The sequence below is a fragment of the Cebidichthys violaceus genome, unplaced genomic scaffold (genome assembly GCF_023349555.1).
Source record: "Cebidichthys violaceus isolate CVI_PGR_0920_01 unplaced genomic scaffold, fCebVio1.0.p SCAF_22, whole genome shotgun sequence".
NCBI classification, from domain to species: Eukaryota; Metazoa; Chordata; class Actinopteri; order Perciformes; family Stichaeidae; genus Cebidichthys; species Cebidichthys violaceus.
Window position 1 is genome coordinate 3087830 of NW_027176395.1, and position 17795 is coordinate 3105624.

At 39.1% G+C, this 17795-nt stretch overlaps 1 protein-coding gene across 1 annotated transcript; it reads right to left on the reverse strand.

Annotated features, from left to right (window-relative positions):
* Nucleotides 1-313: 313 nt before the first annotated feature.
* Nucleotides 314-17429, reverse strand: LOC137877949 (thyroid peroxidase-like). Its single transcript, XM_068718136.1, has 12 exons — nucleotides 17339-17429; nucleotides 16233-16317; nucleotides 15964-16124; nucleotides 15514-15643; nucleotides 14588-14717; nucleotides 12121-12612; nucleotides 5846-6104; nucleotides 4550-4720; nucleotides 2979-3216; nucleotides 2607-2815; nucleotides 2315-2488; nucleotides 314-394 (listed from the first exon to the last, which is right to left on the reverse strand). Exons 1-12 carry the CDS (start codon nucleotides 17427-17429, stop codon nucleotides 381-383), a joined length of 2154 nt encoding a protein of 717 aa, XP_068574237.1. The 3' UTR covers nucleotides 314-380.
* Nucleotides 17430-17795: the final 366 nt, after the last annotated feature.

Consider the following 17795-nt stretch of genomic DNA (forward strand, 5'->3'; position numbering starts at 1 on the left):
TGTTCAGAGCAGTAAAAGCTAAGTCATTTAAAATGAAACCTCATACATGTGTGATAAGAAAGCATGACAAAAAAGTGTTTTGATTTACAGTTTAGTGTATATATCTTTATTAAAATTAAATTTACTGCAATTAATTAGAGACAGTAATAGTCTACCAAATGTAAAACAGGTTATAAAATAATAGCAGCTGTCATTAAAAATAATGATCATCTTAATTAAATAAAGTTTGATTGAGTGTCTTATTCCATTTTTCAAAAAAACATACCGTTAATCAACAAAATCATGAAATATAGAGAAAAAGAGAACAAGGATTGCAACATTTCCCTGAGCGTGGTTATAAAACTATGAAGCATTTCTGTATCTGCTGCACTGTCAACAAGTTAGTGATGATTCCCTGCAAAAACAAGACATCATGGTAATTTTAGCAACACTTCAATATTACCTGGCATAATAATGATGTCAGCATGTCAACCATCTTTCTCATCTCTGTCTCTAAAGCCCATTTCTTGACACACTGACACAATTTACTTAAAAAAGCTGACGTATGCTGAACTACTGATGATATCTACACAGCATAGAGGGATGTATATATACTGTATAAGACACTACAATTTTTCTACTGTCACACTGCCAAAGAAATAAACATATTTGACTCCAGTCCTCCCTATCTAATGACATTTTGACCCTCGGTCACGTTAAAGATATTCGCTGTTGATGATTGAGTATTGATTTGTGTAATGAGGAATATTCAACAACAGTGCAGTGAAACCTGCTATATTGTTTGTGACTTTCTTGACTAACTTAGCCTATCATAACTGAGATAAACCTAACTCAAAATGATGAGAGAGATGTGAGAATTATCATTAATAAGTTATCCGTCAAAATGTTTATTATAGCCCCGTCTACTGGTTAGTGTTGGTTGGAAAGCCCTTGAATCCAAGTAAACAATGATGACATATTGAAGATCTGCCTATATTTCTCAATGATAATCAATAATCAATAACAATGCCTAAACCAATACCCAGGAAGCAATTCTCCGGTTCTGAAAAGTGAAGCCAATGCGCAACCGTCTTAAACTTGCATTCTCTCTCATGGCCATCAGGGGGCCACTCCTCAGGTTACAAAAAGAAGCCAGATTATATAGAAGTCTATGAGAAAATGACTCTACTTCTCACTTGATTTATTACCTCGGTAAACATTGTAAACATGTAGTTATGGTCTTAATCGCTAGTTTCAAGTCTTCTTATATACAACATGATATTCATTTAGTAAATGATGGTCCATTTAGAGTCAAATAGATGATAAGGCAGGGTGTGCAGGGCTACCTTGTGATTGACCTGTCGCTACCATGGCATTGTCCGGTCTGGTAGATGTCCATCTTCTCATAATATAACTTTAACACTTTCACAGTGGATTTTTGAGTTTATGACATTTAGTTGTATCATTTTGGTCGCCTAAAAATTTTATTAATATTATTAATAATATTACCGGTAGTCAGCGTTTGAGTTTCAATACCACTATCCAATGTCTGTGTGATAAATATAAAGCACAAGTCTGGAGAGGGTTCGCTTAGCTGTCTGTAAACAGGGGAAACAGCTAGCTAGCTCTCAGAAGATGACATACCACCTACAATAACCTCTAAATCTCATTAGCTCACACATCATATATTGTTTGTTTAACATGTAAAAAAAAAAACCAAGTTGTGGTTTCACAGAAGATTATGTGTTGGACTAATTCTTGGCCAGCACAGTGACTCATGACAGTTTTACTTTTTTTTAATGTATCAGTAGTGATGCAGCAGGATCAGAGATGATGCCTTTTTTTCATTTTATGCATTCTTTGTCTAAACTTTGGCGCCTACATTACCTACAATGCAACTCGGCCGCCAACATGACATAAATGGCTGCTTGAAAGGTGGTTAAACCAACAACTGTTTGTCTAGATGAAAAAATTTCAAATCACAAATCAGCCCTATTCCCTTTATATTTCCCATTGGAACATTTCCCTTTTTCCAATACTACCAGCAGATAGCAGTAAAGCTCCAGTCAGACAAGAGCAATACAGTACAGCATGTCCAAAGATAGATACTGTATTTGCTGGATTGTGTCTGTGATTTATAACCAAATTCTTTCGAAACTGAACTTAGTAAGTTTCAATACACAGCAGTTCATACAATTAGGATATGATATTTACCAGCTGACAGTGGAATGTCAATTTCATTTTAATTCATTTAAACTACTCCACATAGGCATCTTAACATGTCATCACAAACTAATGTTGTGAAAAAAATCCATGGCAAAAATAGTTCACGTACCTGTACATTGTGGGGGTTGATCACTCCATTGATTTCCCTCGCAAACTATTGCAGCGGCACCCTTTAACTTGAAACCATGGTAACAGGAGTACAGAGCGACCAGTTTGCCATTTGTAGAAGACAAAATAAAATCCCCATTCTGTATCATTCTTGGAATGCCACACTGTTCTAAGTCTGGAATTGAGAGATTTTTTCATGTTTTCATGTTAATGTGAGAAATAAAATTCAAAGGAATGTGTATTATTTTTCAAGTATTGGGACGAGGAGTAACACGGCTGTTTCTCAAGCCCACCTTGGCTCTTTTCCTCTTGCCAAGCTTCCAAATTAGTCGATGGCACATGATCACAAGAGATGTAATCATAGGGGTATTTCCCGAACGTGAAAGAATCAGGGAGGACTTCTCTTATGTCGCTGTTGTCGCAGATGATCCGAGACAGAGAACTTTTTAAGAGCTCAGCTTTCTGTAGCTGGCTGAACATACCTTCAGCCTCCCACCAAAACCTGAAAAATAAAAACAGTTGATCCCTCCATTTCAAACAAACATTTCAATAAATAAAAGTCTTCAAAAGTAGATAAAGAAATTTACTTTAAAATGTGCCATTGTGGTTTGGTACACAACATTAATAGATAGCTTTTTTTTTTAATCAAGTAAATATTAATGTACCTATCGCCATCACGCAATGCTTTCATCTGCTTTCCAATCAGACAAGCAAAGAGGGGACCAGTTCTTGAGCCCGGCAACATGTTTTCAACAAGCCCTCCAAGCCATACGTCGATATTTTCAGGATGTTTGTATATTCGTGCTATCTTCTCTGCAACCCTGTCGTCTCTTACAACCTCTTTGAAACCATCCATTGTCTTAATGCGCCCCAGTCCGCAGAATGATCTCCAATCATTGTATCCTGAAAATTAATTTCAGCACAATTTTAAATTTTGCATATCGCATTCATATTTGTCTTTCTTGTTGAGAGATACACTAAAGGATCAATACCACTATCCAATGTCTGTGTGATAAATATAAAGCAAAAGTCTGGAGAGGGTTTGCTTAGCTGTCTGTAAGCAGGGGAAACAGCCAGCTAGCTCTCAGAAGATGACATACCACCTACAATCACACATCATATATTGTTTGTTTAAACAATTATTGTATTATTGGACTAATTCTTGGCCAGTACAGAGATTCATGACAGTTTTACTTTTTTTTAATGTATCAGTAGTGATGCAGCAGGATCAGAGATGACGCCTTTTTTCATTTTATGCATTCTTTGTCTAAACCTGGCGCCTACATTACCTACAATGCAACTCGGCCGCCAACAATTTGGTAGGCAATTTGGATGTGTATTAGTAGCAGCTAATGTAGCCTCGAGGTGCTAGCCTCAAGCGGATCTGAGGAGCGGGCTACAGAGGTCTGGTAGACTCACCACAGACCCCAAGATCTTTTTTTCTTTTTCAAACTTGTTTCTTCAGGCCCAACCAACATTAACTCAAGAGACATCACTAGAGGCAAGTTATCAGACTTCACACATCTCCCACTGGAGACCCAGAAGGCTTCATACAACTTTTTTTTACATATACAGTAGGCCTAGTAGGCTACTCCCCAAGACCTGTAAACGGACTTTGAGGTGTGAAATTGGTGGAGTTCCCCCAAAGTCACGTTAAGCTTATCGCCTTGTTTCATATTTAGTGAACAGATGAAAGTGCTATCTGTCTTCTTTTGTAATTTTGCCAACCCCCTTGTTAGCAAAATGACCAAAATGCATCCCCCCTTGCTAACCTGCCATCCCTGCTCTTAATTCGTTAGTAATTAGAGGCGCTGTTTAGTTGAATATGTTAGTCCAGTCTGCCTGACTAAATAATCCTTCATCTGACTGAGGTAGTACCACGCTCTCAGGCTGTTTATAACCCAGTATGGTGTCTTGTGACCTTTGAGCTCTAAAACTATACAAATACATTTTTAGAGCATTCTCCTGTTGTTCAGTTCCAATGTTCACTGTAAAGAACCAGGAAGCAGCAAATTGTATATCAAGCTGCTGAAAGGATTTGACATCGTCACTCAAGCAAGTGAATATTTCCTCTAAACGTCGCCTTGTCTGTGAGTGGTTTGACAGAAAGTTGGACGAAGGAAAGGACAAAGGAATTGGTTTTTAAGCTCTCGGGATTAACCTGGGCATTGCTTGATGATTGTCACTCTGATTTGACAGGCTTAGCTGAATGGCAACAATCCAGCGCAGCACTTACCTGGGAGGGCGTGATCTCGTCCTCTCTGCAGGTTCAGTGAGGCCAGATCCATGGACTGTGGCACATTCAAAACTACCAGCCTATCTGTTATCTCCTCTGTCAACAGCATGTTTGCGCTACCAGCTGATGCTGCAGCTCCAAATGCACCTCTCAGGGTTGGTTCAATTCCCCCTAGAGACAATAACAGCGCTGCTTATTTTTTCATAGTCATTATAAGATATAGTTTTTTCCCTGTGGAATGCAGGAATAACACATTTCCTGTTAACATTTCATTTTTGGACTTCAAAACTAAGAGATCATGTGACTTGATGTCACTAAACTGCAAACAGCATGTTCACTTTTACTTGACTGTAATTCTTTATCCCACATATAGAAGATAAACAGAATGTATATGGTTGGTGAGTACAGTCGTTTTCTGAACTGTACTGTTTGCTTTCTATATGCCGTTCAGGAAAAAAAAAAAAAGGTTTGTATATCCCTCCTAAGCTTGGATTTTCTGCTTCCCCTGGGCTCACTGGTGTCCAACAATTTCATTTGAGCAAACAGGATGAGTGAACTGTTGGGGATGAATACTCTGTTTATCAAAACAACACATAGTTTTGTAAAAGGAACAGACTTGGTGAAAAGACTACTGAACACATCCCTCTGCATTATTGCAGCAAGGTAAAAACTTGAGTTCAGCAAAAGCTCATAGTGGTGTAAAACTACTCTGTAGATGTATACTCTGTACGTATGTACATATTGATTGCCACAATGTAAGTTGTTCTGCTGCATCTCTGCAGCAGAGTTGATGAGTGCAAAGTTATCCGAGGCCCATAAACAGAATGGTTAAAATGACAAGAAGTGAGGTTGAAAAATTCCTTTTTTTTTTGCTAGCTATAAGTAAGCCTTTAACTGTTCATCTCCTGTATATGACAGATAATTTACTACCTTGCACATAAGTATGAAATAAGTAGTGACTAATTAATGATATTTAATGGAAAAGGTCCCGGCAGTGTGTCAGATGGATTATTGCACCTTGTGCAATGAGTCTCGAGGGACTGGGAGCACAGTGTCCTGCATATGTCACATACTGGTTATGATATACAGTAGTAGTTATTCATACTAGATAAACGTGTCTTTTCGTTGGTCTACCTCAAACGAGTCCCTTGACTTGCATGCAAGTAATTATTACACTTACATAGACAGTCATGCTGAACAAAGTCATGCTCAAGCTGACCTAAATAGAGTATTGTTCAGTGTGCTTGCAGGATACATTATTAGTTCCAATAGGCAGCTTCATAAGAGTGTACTGACCTTCTTTGACTATTCTCCACGGACTGAAGAAAGCGTTACGCAGCCTCAAGTCGCCGAAGTGCTCATGCTTCTGGAAGCTCTCGTTCAGCCTCCTGAGGATGGGAGAGATGGTAGCGTGGCCGAACCTGAATGCAGCGGTGGCAAACACATTGGAGGCAGAGGGGTCTGTAGTTGGATCATATCCCCGATAGGGTCCAATGTAATAATCAAAAGCTTCCTGGCCAATGATTTTTGGAACATAATCTCTCATGGTTATGATCTGGGAGTCATACAAGAGAAGGGGGGGATTGCAGAGAAGCAAAAAAGGATATTTTAGATAGTCATAAAAGTTCAAATCTGAGGATAACGGGCATCTCAAGAATTCTTTGAAGCCACAAGAGATCAAATGACAATATAACTTAACAAATTAACACAACATATGCCACTCGGAAACTATTAACAACATTTTGTGAATGTGTATCTGCATACAGCTAAAAGTTGTCCCCATAGGATTTCCTGTGAGATGAGTATTTGTGTAATATCCTATGCTTGGACAAATGATTGCACATTTGTTCCCTCACAGTTCACCGCAGAGGATTCCATCCATCCTCATCACTATTTATAAAGGCCTCAGTTCACCACCTGAATCTTAACACATATCACACAAATGCATACGCACGCACACACGCACACATGCACTCGCACAGATGCAAACACACACACACACACACACACACACACACACACACACACACACACACACACACACACACACATTAGTGAGATCACATGTGGTGTCGTAGCTTCCGATGCAAAATGGAGCGGTGAAACAGACACAATTTACTTTTTTGTTGCTTTAGTGATACTAATGAAACATCTGCCTTTAGTGTAAAGGCAGTCTGTTGAAGATGAACTTGTTAAGGCAAGAATGATGACATAGACCGGATAATTTAAGTTAATGAGCTGAATTGACTCATTGAATAGCAAGAGTCTCAGACTTCAGTCTAGCTGAAATGGGTTTGAGAGCAGACTTAAAGGGATAGTTTTGGTGTTTTCAACTGGGGTTGTGTGAGGTACTTATCTTTCGTTAATATATTACCAACAATATATGTTGGTTAGCCCCCAATTGGAGACAGGAGCAGACAGGAGTTGCCGCGCAGAAGCATTAGCAATGCACTGCTGTCTCTTAGTTTGCTTGTGTTATTGTGTGACTTTGGAAAAATCCCAAATAACCATTTAAAACACCAAATTTACCCAATAACACTAACTAACTAACCGATCAAGGCAGCAATAGACCAGTAACTCATGCGTTCTGCGAGGTAAAATTACTATTATTTTTTCAAATTAGGTGGCTTTGAAGAGAACATGGATAACTGCTTGATTTTTTTAGGTGCTAAAATACATTTTGCTTCTGCCCCATGCTTACTGCTTACTATGGATTGAGTACCTTATACAACCCCACTTCTAAACTTCCCAAACTATCCCTTAAATTTGTTACACTAATACAAGTCCCAAACCTTTAAAAAGAAAATGAAATGTTGTATATTATTTTGCATTAGTGAAATGGAAGCAGCATTCTGCACAAACTAAAGCTGAGCCACAACATGTCAACTGTGACGAGAAAACAGAGCTTAGACTGACTCAGTCCTAAGCCACAGTCCTGTAGATAATTCTGGTCCCTTTTGAGGAGCAGTCACCAGACTGCAGTGTCAGTCCGTCTGACTCTTTTTCTTCACGACTTAGGGATCATCCAGTCATCCATGCAGTGGTGAAAAGTAACAAAGAAATATTTATTCAAATATTGTACTAAAGTACAATTTTTAAGTTATTGTACTTTACTTGAGTATGTTCATTCTATGCTGCTTCAGTTGAATTTATTGTACTTTTTCTCCAGTATATTTACTTGACAACTACTTTTCAGATCAATGTTTTACAAACCCAACACATGGGAAACGCGTATTGTGTTGTATAAATGAATCCAGTGTTATTCTAGCTTCTGGCTTACACAAATGTCACGTCTAGTTGGGGCCGTTTGTCACATCTCATATGAGTTGTAAGCTGTTTCAACAAAGAAAAAAGAAAAAAATCAGAGCCAAGCCCAAAATATCAATACAAATGTATGTAGTAGAACTTTGTTTAGTTTTTCTCTACTAAATGCTGATCGCTCAACCCTTCAGGGTTATCTTATCTTGAATACAAATCCCATATAGTCTGCATTTCCGTGATTTCCAAATTCACTCCTAACAGAACAGGTCTGGCCCCTTGAACCATTAAAGCTTTTTCCTTATATGTCCTGACCAGTTAAAAAACGAATTAGAGCATAATGACATCGTCCCCTTACATACTGGATAGGCAACAACCTTGACTACCGTGCACTTTGATTAAAAAGCAAGTCAGAATAAAAACCAGATGCTGTAAGTTGTTGCCTGCAAATAAAAGGCTTTGACTCTATATTGAAATGGCTTCTGACCTTTTAATTTGTTTTTTCGGCAGGCCATGTAGAGTACCACATTCACCCACGGTTTTCAACTGGCTGCCCACAGACAGCCAGTTGGAAAGGACGTTTGAATACGTTCATGCCTTCCTCTGGCCTCACTCTCTGACTGGGCTGGAGGATAAGGTTTTCTTTTCATGCATGGGAAATAGCTAATGAATCAAATAGTAACAGGAAGCATTTTGTTGACACTAGAGTGTACCCACAATGTTATTCAGGTGGGAATTCATGCATTAAGTACAGAACAAGCATTAACAGACAAAAATGATTCCTTAAAGTATTCTATTTAAGTGTTTAAAGAGCTGTACTAACATTTTAAACATTAATATAGAGGCAAACAACTATTTAGCTGTGTAAATATACAGCGGACTAATGTCTACCTGAGCTGAGAATGAAGCCGCTCCCCCTCTGTGTGTGTTGTAATCCGAGCTTCTCCTTGCTTTGTTTACATAGATGGGCCAGCACAGCCATGCTTTTAGAGCATTTTCGTGCATGAGCGTGCCCCACTGGCTAGCTCATGGCCGCCGCTCTCATTTGGCGGTTAAAGCTGATAACGCCGTCCCCCCATTGTGGGGGGTGTTGCGACCACCATCCGGTTCCCCCACAGGTAAACACTGTTAGCTCTGTCAGCACTGCAGTAGTTTGCGCTGTTAGTGCTGTTGGCATCGTTAGCTGTGAGAAGCCAGCCATTGTTCAGAGCATTGGAGAGGCAATCGAAATTCTCCCAATATCGGCTCCTGCACCTTCAAGTGCATTCAAAAAAAAAGGGACTGTCTATTTGTTTATTATGCCATATCCAATGATAAAAGCGAGCAGAAGGGAAGGGAAGATCAGCCAATACATTCTTGCAAAAAACGGAAGTTTGGTGTCTGACATAGAAATACAGCAAAAGGTGAACGTTGTGTCTGAAATACACAGAGTAAATTCCTTCATTTAAAGAGGTACACATCTACTAAAATCCACTGCAAACATTTTTAACGGTTATGTTTCATTTCCTGCCTAATTGCATACCCTTTGCCTGGAAGTGTTTTCCTTTTTGTAAGTAATTACTGCCACAGCACATATTTCAATGCATTAAAACAGTGCTTTCACAGTGACTTGTCAAGAATAATGCTGTATGAAAACAGCATCTTGCATTACATTCGCCCTGTGTGAGCTTGTTTGCTGGGAACAGCTGTCTCAGGATTTAAATGGGGGGGGGGGTGGCTTGGTGAGAGCTGTTGGGATTCAACCATATGGACTGACAAGACACAACAATGAGCTGAAAGCTGCTGAGAGCTGAAAAGGGCTGCAGAGTTGAATTGTTTTTTTTTTACTGGGATTGGATAACTAGCAAACTTTTCTCATTACAGGCAGACATATCAACATTAATACTAAAGTATTCTACAGTAACACAACAACGCTACATTAAGCATTGATTTATGTCTTAATGATCTAACATTTTGTTATGTTTATGAATGAACAGCAGTGGGGGGTTTGTTATTGCTTTGCATAACATGAGATGGCTTTCTGATCGGCATCCATCATCAATGGGAGATGGATTATACTGGTCGTGCTGTCAACGGTGGTTTAGCTTAATGGGTGACCACCATGTATGCCAAGTTAAACTATGCAGAACTTATTCCAACCATAAACAGGCTCGTGATTGTATTGATTAATTAGTAGAGCTTCAGAAGAGAGGCTGTTCTACTAATGAGTCACGCCACCTGGTTATGTGTTGAGGGAATACAATTTTACAAACTTTTAGCACATGGTTTTATGCACTTACATTAAAGCTAAAAATATATACGATTTAAAATGATCACTTTAGTTAAAAGCTGCAGTGTGTAGATTTTGGCCACATCTAGCGGTGAGGTTGCGGATTGCAAGGCTATCTAGAGCCTGTGTTTGGTTTGTCCGTTCTGGGCTACTGTAGAAACATGGCGGTGCAAAATGGCGGACCCTGTGAAGAGTCCTGTGAAGAATCTGAAATGCAGTTTTACAATTTTTTGTCTACATCTAGTTCTCCAGTATACTTTTTTGTATGGCAATTCCTGTGTTACAGTAATACTGTGTGCCAGAAGAATGTAATGTGCAAATGCAATTGCCAGGCACAGCCACAAGGTGCACTGTTCTGTAGCTGACTCTGTCCTTTACCCACTGAGTGGAGGGGGAAGAGTAAGAGATAACAGTGTAACAAAATGGAAGATGTAATTATGAAAAAGCGTGGAGCTTAAGTGCTCCTTTAATTATTCATCTCAACTTTGATTTTCTTTTTTTTTTCTTTGATAAAAAAAATCAATAAGGTTACAGTCTGCTGGTTTGCAGGCTATTCGGGCCAGATAGTGCTTCACGTTTCACTCCACCTCCAATACAGGGATTTTCCAAGCTGGGCATGGTTACAGGTACAGTATGTAAATCCTCTCCCTGCCTTTTATACTTCATCTTCACAAATGATTTAAAAAACCCATCCACCTTAGACCCATCTCTTTTTAATGCTGGAAATCTCTTTCCTCTGGCATTGTCCCTGGGTCACCTGAAAATAGCGATTGTTAATCCACTGCTGTGGTCAAATGTCAGCCCCCAAAGTCTGACAGAATACAGACTTATTTTCCCTCTGCTCAGAAAAGCTTCAGAAACTTTACAGCCTAGCTCCACGGCCCCCTCATCCCCTTCACTAGAGGCAAGGAACCATTTCGATCGAAAAATAGTTTTCCTGTATAGAGCGTACAGAATTTACCCAACATTTTCTTCACCTTAAATAATGCAGGCATACAGCTAATATAAATATTGCATCGCTATAAGCAACTACAAAAAGGAACCTCACTTAGCAACAAACACACAGAGACAATTGTAAGTTGACACAGCAATCCTTTGTGCTCGTGAGTGTTTTCTTTGCACAAAGACTGTTTAGATGATGAAGGATTATGACTTGCCAATCTTCCACACAGGTTTTTCTTTCTGCCGGGCTCTGATGGCTGCCCTGCCCTGCTCAAAAAAATGCGTGCAGGGTTTGCACTGAGCAAAGCAGAGGCGCATTAGCTGCACTCTCTGGTTCAAATGGATACCAGCTCAGAATAACAGACCATTCAAAGGCACAAATTAGAAACCACTGAGGGAGTTCTTTCTGATTTTAAAAAAAGCAAAGAAAAAGAAATGATAAGGGGAAAAAAGCAACGGTTGATATACAACACAAAGTCTACACATGAATATAATAGTGTTAGCAGTGCAGCACAGGATGTGATCAGGCACAGTATTTATCGCATACTGAAAATGATGCTATGAGAGCGGTGAAAGTGAACTAAACTAAGTTAATGGCAGTAAAACCAAAACAACAAACTGAAAGACACTAATATCCTCTGTAGACCTGAGGGGAACTGCACAATGGGGTGATGCTTCTCTTTAGGTTTGTCACTACGAGCGACCCCTTTCACATCCAAGTAGTCCACTACTCGCAATACAATCCTACTGTTAGAAATGTTACGTTTGGCCGGGAGTCATCGGGCCAAGCAGGTCCATTCAACATGGACTTAAAATAGAACATATGGTAAAGATAGTCTATGGCAGCAGTTAAGCTAAATGGCCTGCTTCTTTGTAAACAATCAGAGCTCTGTTTGGATTGACGGACTGTGATTGACAGCGCCAGGTTCGACTGAACCAACTCAAAAGGGCGGTCCAAAAATATGTGCATTGTTTTTGTCAGTTGTTGAAAAATAGAATGATGATCAGTGCAGCTTTGCCACTCCTGTAGCAATGTTTTTTACGTCCTAAAAGAGGTTGTTATTTTGGCATGCTGAAACAATTTCAGTTACTGGTCACATACCTGATGCAGAGCTCCAATAATCTTGCGAGTTTCTTGGTAAATAGTCTCCGGGCTCCAGTGAGCATTCATGTGTTTCAGTTCCTCTGCAATTCGATTGTGTTCCCTGAGCCACAGTGTATGCAAACAGATCAGGGGCAGACCCTCATTAATCCGACTGTCCCCGGCACTGAAACACTCCACCCTCTCCCCGTGCAGATTCTGTAGGCAGGCCGATGGACGAGTGGTCACGAATGGAAGGTAGGGTCTTCCCTTGGGATCCCTGAGTTGGTCGTTGACAGCAAGTTTCCCATTGAGGCCTGTGAGGTCACGGAGGAAGCCCTCCAGCCTTGGAGTGTGGCCATACACAACCGAAGCGTCAATGAACGACGTGATGGCGTTCATCTGTTGTCGCTGCAGAGCTTGTCGAATGTCGGAGCCACAATTGACAAAGCAGGCTGGTGTGGAGCGATGAAAGGGCATGCAGCTTTGTGCACCAGTTATAGAATCACCTGTCTGTGGAGAACAAAACATTTCTTTACTGCTAGCTGCTACAACGGCATCTTGATCGATTTCTCATCTGTCAATCAAATGTATTGGTTTTGTGATTGTAGAATTTCAAAAGAATAAAATCGACAAGTTAATTTGCTGATTTGCTTTCTTGCCGAGTTAGATCAGGAGACTGACTCTGTTCTGATGTCACTTCAACGTGAGACTCAAGCCGGCAGGGGGGACAGCTAGACTGGTCCGTACGAAGGTAACGAAATTCAAATCCCAACACCTTTTAAGAGGGAGGGGCTAGTAGCTAGTTGTTACATTGCCTCATGCTTGTCATTGGATACTAGCTGCGACAAAAGTCGTGCCCCATTTGACAAGTGAACATGGGATGTGCTGAATGTACTTTTGTACTCTGTTGTGCTATTGGTGCGTAGTACCATTTTGTTACCATACTCCGTCTAATTAAAGTTCAATTTTCCAACTGTTTTTTTTTCTAGATTCTGGTTCAAGATTAAATAGGCTTTTAGCCATTTGTACCTTGCTTTTACAGCGACAAATATAAACACAGTTCCACCGGAGGAAGAACTGCATGGAGGTAACAAGTACTCGCCAATCACAGCACAGTAGGGCGGAAATGATGCTTATGTGCAACTATTGTGACTATTTCTTGGTCGAGAGCAGTGAATTCCTGGAGTCTCCACTGATTGTGTGGTGAAGTCAGGAAATCCTTATTCCTATTGAACGGACATACATGAGAGTGGTCTCAATCTTCTCATCTAACTTTCAACTGAGCGACTAAGACTAAAATAAAAATAATACTTTAAAATATAGGATTGTAACAAGAGAACAGTAGAGGAAAGCAAAATGTCCAAAGACTATTTTAGTTTACCTCAATGGGAAAGCATGGATGCACATTTTGACATGTGTTCGAACAGTCCATCCCAGTCCAAAAACCAGCGTTCCCTTTGCTTTGAGGGGTAAAGGTTATGTCATGGTCGATGTACTGGCCCCACTCCACCAGCAGGTGAGAATAGACATCATCCGTCTGTTTAGTAGAGCTCCTTATTATTTTCTGGCTGACTTCCCAAGGCTGTTAACACAGTAGGATTTGTTATTTTGGATGACAGTGAGAACTGCTTTTTTTAACAGTGTGTAATTGCATTTCCCCCCAGCCATCTCTGCGGTGGCTTGCCATTTATCAGTCAGTGTTTTTATTATCTCATCATTAACGGAAATGAACATATTTTCTGGGGAAGGCCTATTGTGTCCCAGTCAGGGTTTACGATGGATGATAGCTTTCTTGCTTGTGTGAACTAGTTAATTTTTTAATTCATTAAGTTATGTTATAAATAGATGAATGTCTTCAGCTCAACAAAGGGGCTGTGATATGTGTCTTTCACATCCTAATTTAACCAACCCAAAGCGGTTTGGCAACTGAGTTAAGCAATACATAAAATATCCAAGATATTTGTTTTTATAACAAATGGATCAAAGACTATTAATTATCTAAAACGCTTAAGTAAATTATAGCTTTTATACAAGGAGGTAAACTCCATGCCGGATACAACTGATCAGTTCTTCCACTGAAGGACCTCACTCTGTGTAATGAGCGCATACATTAACACTGAAATTCAAGGCAAATATCAGAGTAACAGTTTCATCTGCTGTAAAAAAAAAAAAAAAAAAATAATGTTTATGACTGTAAACCAACTAATTTCCATCTATGTAAATAATGTATTTTAATACACAGTCCACAATATTCAAATGCAACCGTAATCTGTGTCATCTCACACACACACACACACACACAGACACACACACACACACACACGTCTGCTGTTCCTAAATTGCTGTGGACTTTATCTGCTGTAAAACAGGTTAGGAAAATAAATGGAAAGCTACATTAACTTGGGTTTTGCAGGGTGAGCTCGCTTCATTTCTAATTTCACCGCCAAGACTTTTGTGTCCGTCGGACCAGCATTTTGTAGATTACCGGGGGAAGTTGGAATCCATTATGGAGCCGTCCTCGGTTCCAACCCTTGGGTTCTCTCTCTCCGTCTTCGTATTCAGCTGGAAGCCACCTGACCAAGGGAGTGTTGGCTGCTCCCCAGAGAGGATTTTGCCTGAGAAAAAGAATCGTGAAGCATGCCCAAAAATACTTCAATTTGTTTTATTCATTTGTTTTCCTCACAAAGGTCATCAAGAGATTAGGGTAGTTTTACCAATATACTAGAGTACATCAGCTAATTGAGGGATTTGCTAAAGATTTGTATTTATGAACATGTTTATTTGCTTTTAGAATGGCAACAAAAGCATTTTGGTTGATTTTGAAGATGGAGGAAACATTTTTTGTTGTGGTTATATTTTAATAAACATGCCTTCGCTCGTCCCTGTGGAGTTTTTTTGTGTATTAAACTACAACAATGATCCTAACCTTAACCTGTAGCTGCTAAGAGCAGAAATGATAAAAAAAAAAAAAAAAAATGAAATCAGACAATGAAATACAAATTTGATTTGGCATTTGAATGCAAATGATGTATGTCACGATCAAATTGAATTTAAAAATAAAGGTTTTGCTTATTATTATTTTGCTGTTGTGTTTTGATGACGATGTGAAAATGCTCAAATTTAAATAAAAAATCCACAGACATACGTTACCTGTACAACTTAGTGTGGCTTTGCTACAATAAACATTAAAATCTAAGTGAAATTGACTTTGCATTTTCAATTTGGAAGACAATGTGGGATAACTTTAAAACATTTTAAAAGGTTAACTTTTCATTTGCATTTGTAATCAAGATGGAGGTGTGATGGGTGTTGGGATTAGCAACATTGTTCCTCCTGTCACAGACTGTTTCCTCTATTCCAGTATAGTCCTGGTTCTTTGACTTATCGAAAGGTAAGAAGCCAGTTGGCTACCTGTTATTGCAGAGGCCAGATATGGAGCGGTACTTGTTGAGAGGACTTTGCAGACAGATGGCTGGATGCGTCACAGGAGGACATTTCGACAGCTCTGCTATCCGCTCCACGTCCTCCCAGGAAAGCAGCTCTGGCATTGTGACATGACGAAAGTTAACACAAAGACTAATGGAATTGTATCTTGTTAACCTTTGGAGCATATCAAACCCGAGAGGACACTCACTGTAGTTGAAAATGCCCAGCTTTAGTATTTAATTACATTTTTACAATCTTTGACAATTCATTAGTTTATTAAATTGTGTTTTGGTGGACTATTAGAATGGTAAGAATAGTGGCAGTGGATCAATTAGAAATGTTGGGAGTTTTACGGTTGTTTTGGTGTCCAATTGTCTCGAAAGGTTTCTTTCAAGGTGATATCCTCTGGATTAAATAACAACAAAGCAATTGTACCTGGTGCCGTGACATCCCTTTTATATCTCTGTCTCGCTGTGTTTTTCAGGACTTGTAGAGTTGTTTGAAAGACCTCTGCAGCTCGGGAAATCTCCAGGGTCTCAGGCTCGGTTTGCCGAAGCAATGTAAACACATGCGTGGAAGACAAGGGGGAGCTTCGTCTGAGCACAGGAGTGTAGAAGGATAAGCTTTGGTTTATTTTGTTTTATTTTTTGGTACAGTATGAACAGACACAGAAAAGGTGATAACTCCTTTGATAAGTTCAATACCGTTGTCTAGAGTGGAGTGAGCCTTCTTGTACAATTTGAAGGCTTTCTTGATGTGAGGAGATAAGCAGTTCTCTGACAGTTGTGGCTGCAAGATATACAGTATCGTAACAGGACAGCATGGAAATCTGTGACTAGATTATCATCTGTAAACGAGGTGGAAGGTAAATATTTACACAAGTACAGTGCCTAAAATACAATTTTGAGATACTGGTGATACTGCTTCTAATCCACATTTTAAAATAAAATGTTGAATTTGTTTTCCTTCACCAGTTTATGATTTTTGCTTACATTAAAAAACACATTGGACAAACTTATGAAAAAAATTGTATTGTTATATATTAGACCAGTTGTTCCCAACCTTTTTGGCTTGGGACCCCTTATTTAATGTCCCTTGCTCCACGTCATTTACAAGTCTGTGAGTTGTTTCTATGATGGTTTCATTTTAAAAAAAAAATCAGTTTTAGGCTCAATTTCACTTAAAACAAAAGAAAGATGAGTACAAATTGTGTTTTTTCCTCCTTGTCCTGAGTACTTGGTTTGAGTATTCATGATACATTTTGCTAAAACTTCTATGGAATACCTTTACCTTGTTGTAGGCTATCAATACTTTCGAGTACAGGATCTGAGTATTTATTCCACTTCTGACAAGAACATATTGAGTTGCTACATGTGCTATATTTTAAATGTTGGCGTATTTGAGGCATCAAAAATTCAATAAGCAAAATAAGTGGGAGTTCCCAGAATTATATGCAGCATTTTCACATGTATGCCACGTTGTTAGATTTGGTAGTAAATATGCTTACTTGCTTTAAAGTGAAACAGACATACAATAGAAGAACATGCTGTCTTCACAGCTAATGCTGTTTTTTGTTTCACGAGATATATATTGAAAAAAAAAGTTCGATGAGACATAACAATGTTGACTATGCTGCTTCCATGGCTATATCCCAGAGTAGGCTAATAACCAAATATGTTTTGAAATGATTAGTATGACTATTAGTTTTTTTATTACATCTTCCAATCTTTTATTTCAACCACAATCATCTGTGATTGTTGTCAGATATGAAAAAACATTTACGCAAAAAAACATTCAAAAAGTTACTTACAGTTTAAATGCCTGGATTCGTCAGTCGAACCCCTTAGGAGAGTAATGCAGAGCAACATAATGAGGGAAATTAAATTTAAATGACAAGCCATTTGTAGTGGGCAGTTTACAATTGAAGAGTCAAATATTTTCACATTATCAGTACAGACTTATCTTAGTGCTCTGTGCTCTGTCAAACCTGTCCTTATATATTCAGATAAAGCAGTGAACACTTTGCAAAGGTTAAGTAGGCTAAACCACCCCCACTAAAGTAACTCAGTTTCTCTTGTCCATGGTTGACTGTTTTTTTCAGGCCATTATTTTAGCCACTTGGATTTTTGGTAGGACCAGGAACTCTATGTTTGTTTGTCTAATCTGTCCATATGCAATGTAGCAAATTAAGGTGCAATTGAGAAGGGAATTTTCAGCTACAATTTTACATTTCACTGACAATAAATGCAATACAATCACAATTACTT

Excerpts from the sequence above, each read along its gene's own strand:
- LOC137877949 (XM_068718136.1), bottom strand. The coding sequence starts at position 17,429 with ATGGCTTGTCATTTAAATTTAATTTCCCTCATTATGTTGCTCTGCATT. Across the intron at positions 4,721-5,845 it reads GTGGAGAATAGTCAAAGAAG|GGGGAATTGAACCAACCCTG; the intron begins GTCAGTACACTC and ends TATTGTCTCTAG. Across the intron at positions 2,816-2,978 it reads GCATTGCGTGATGGCGATAG|GTTTTGGTGGGAGGCTGAAG; the intron begins GTACATTAATAT and ends TTTATTTTTCAG.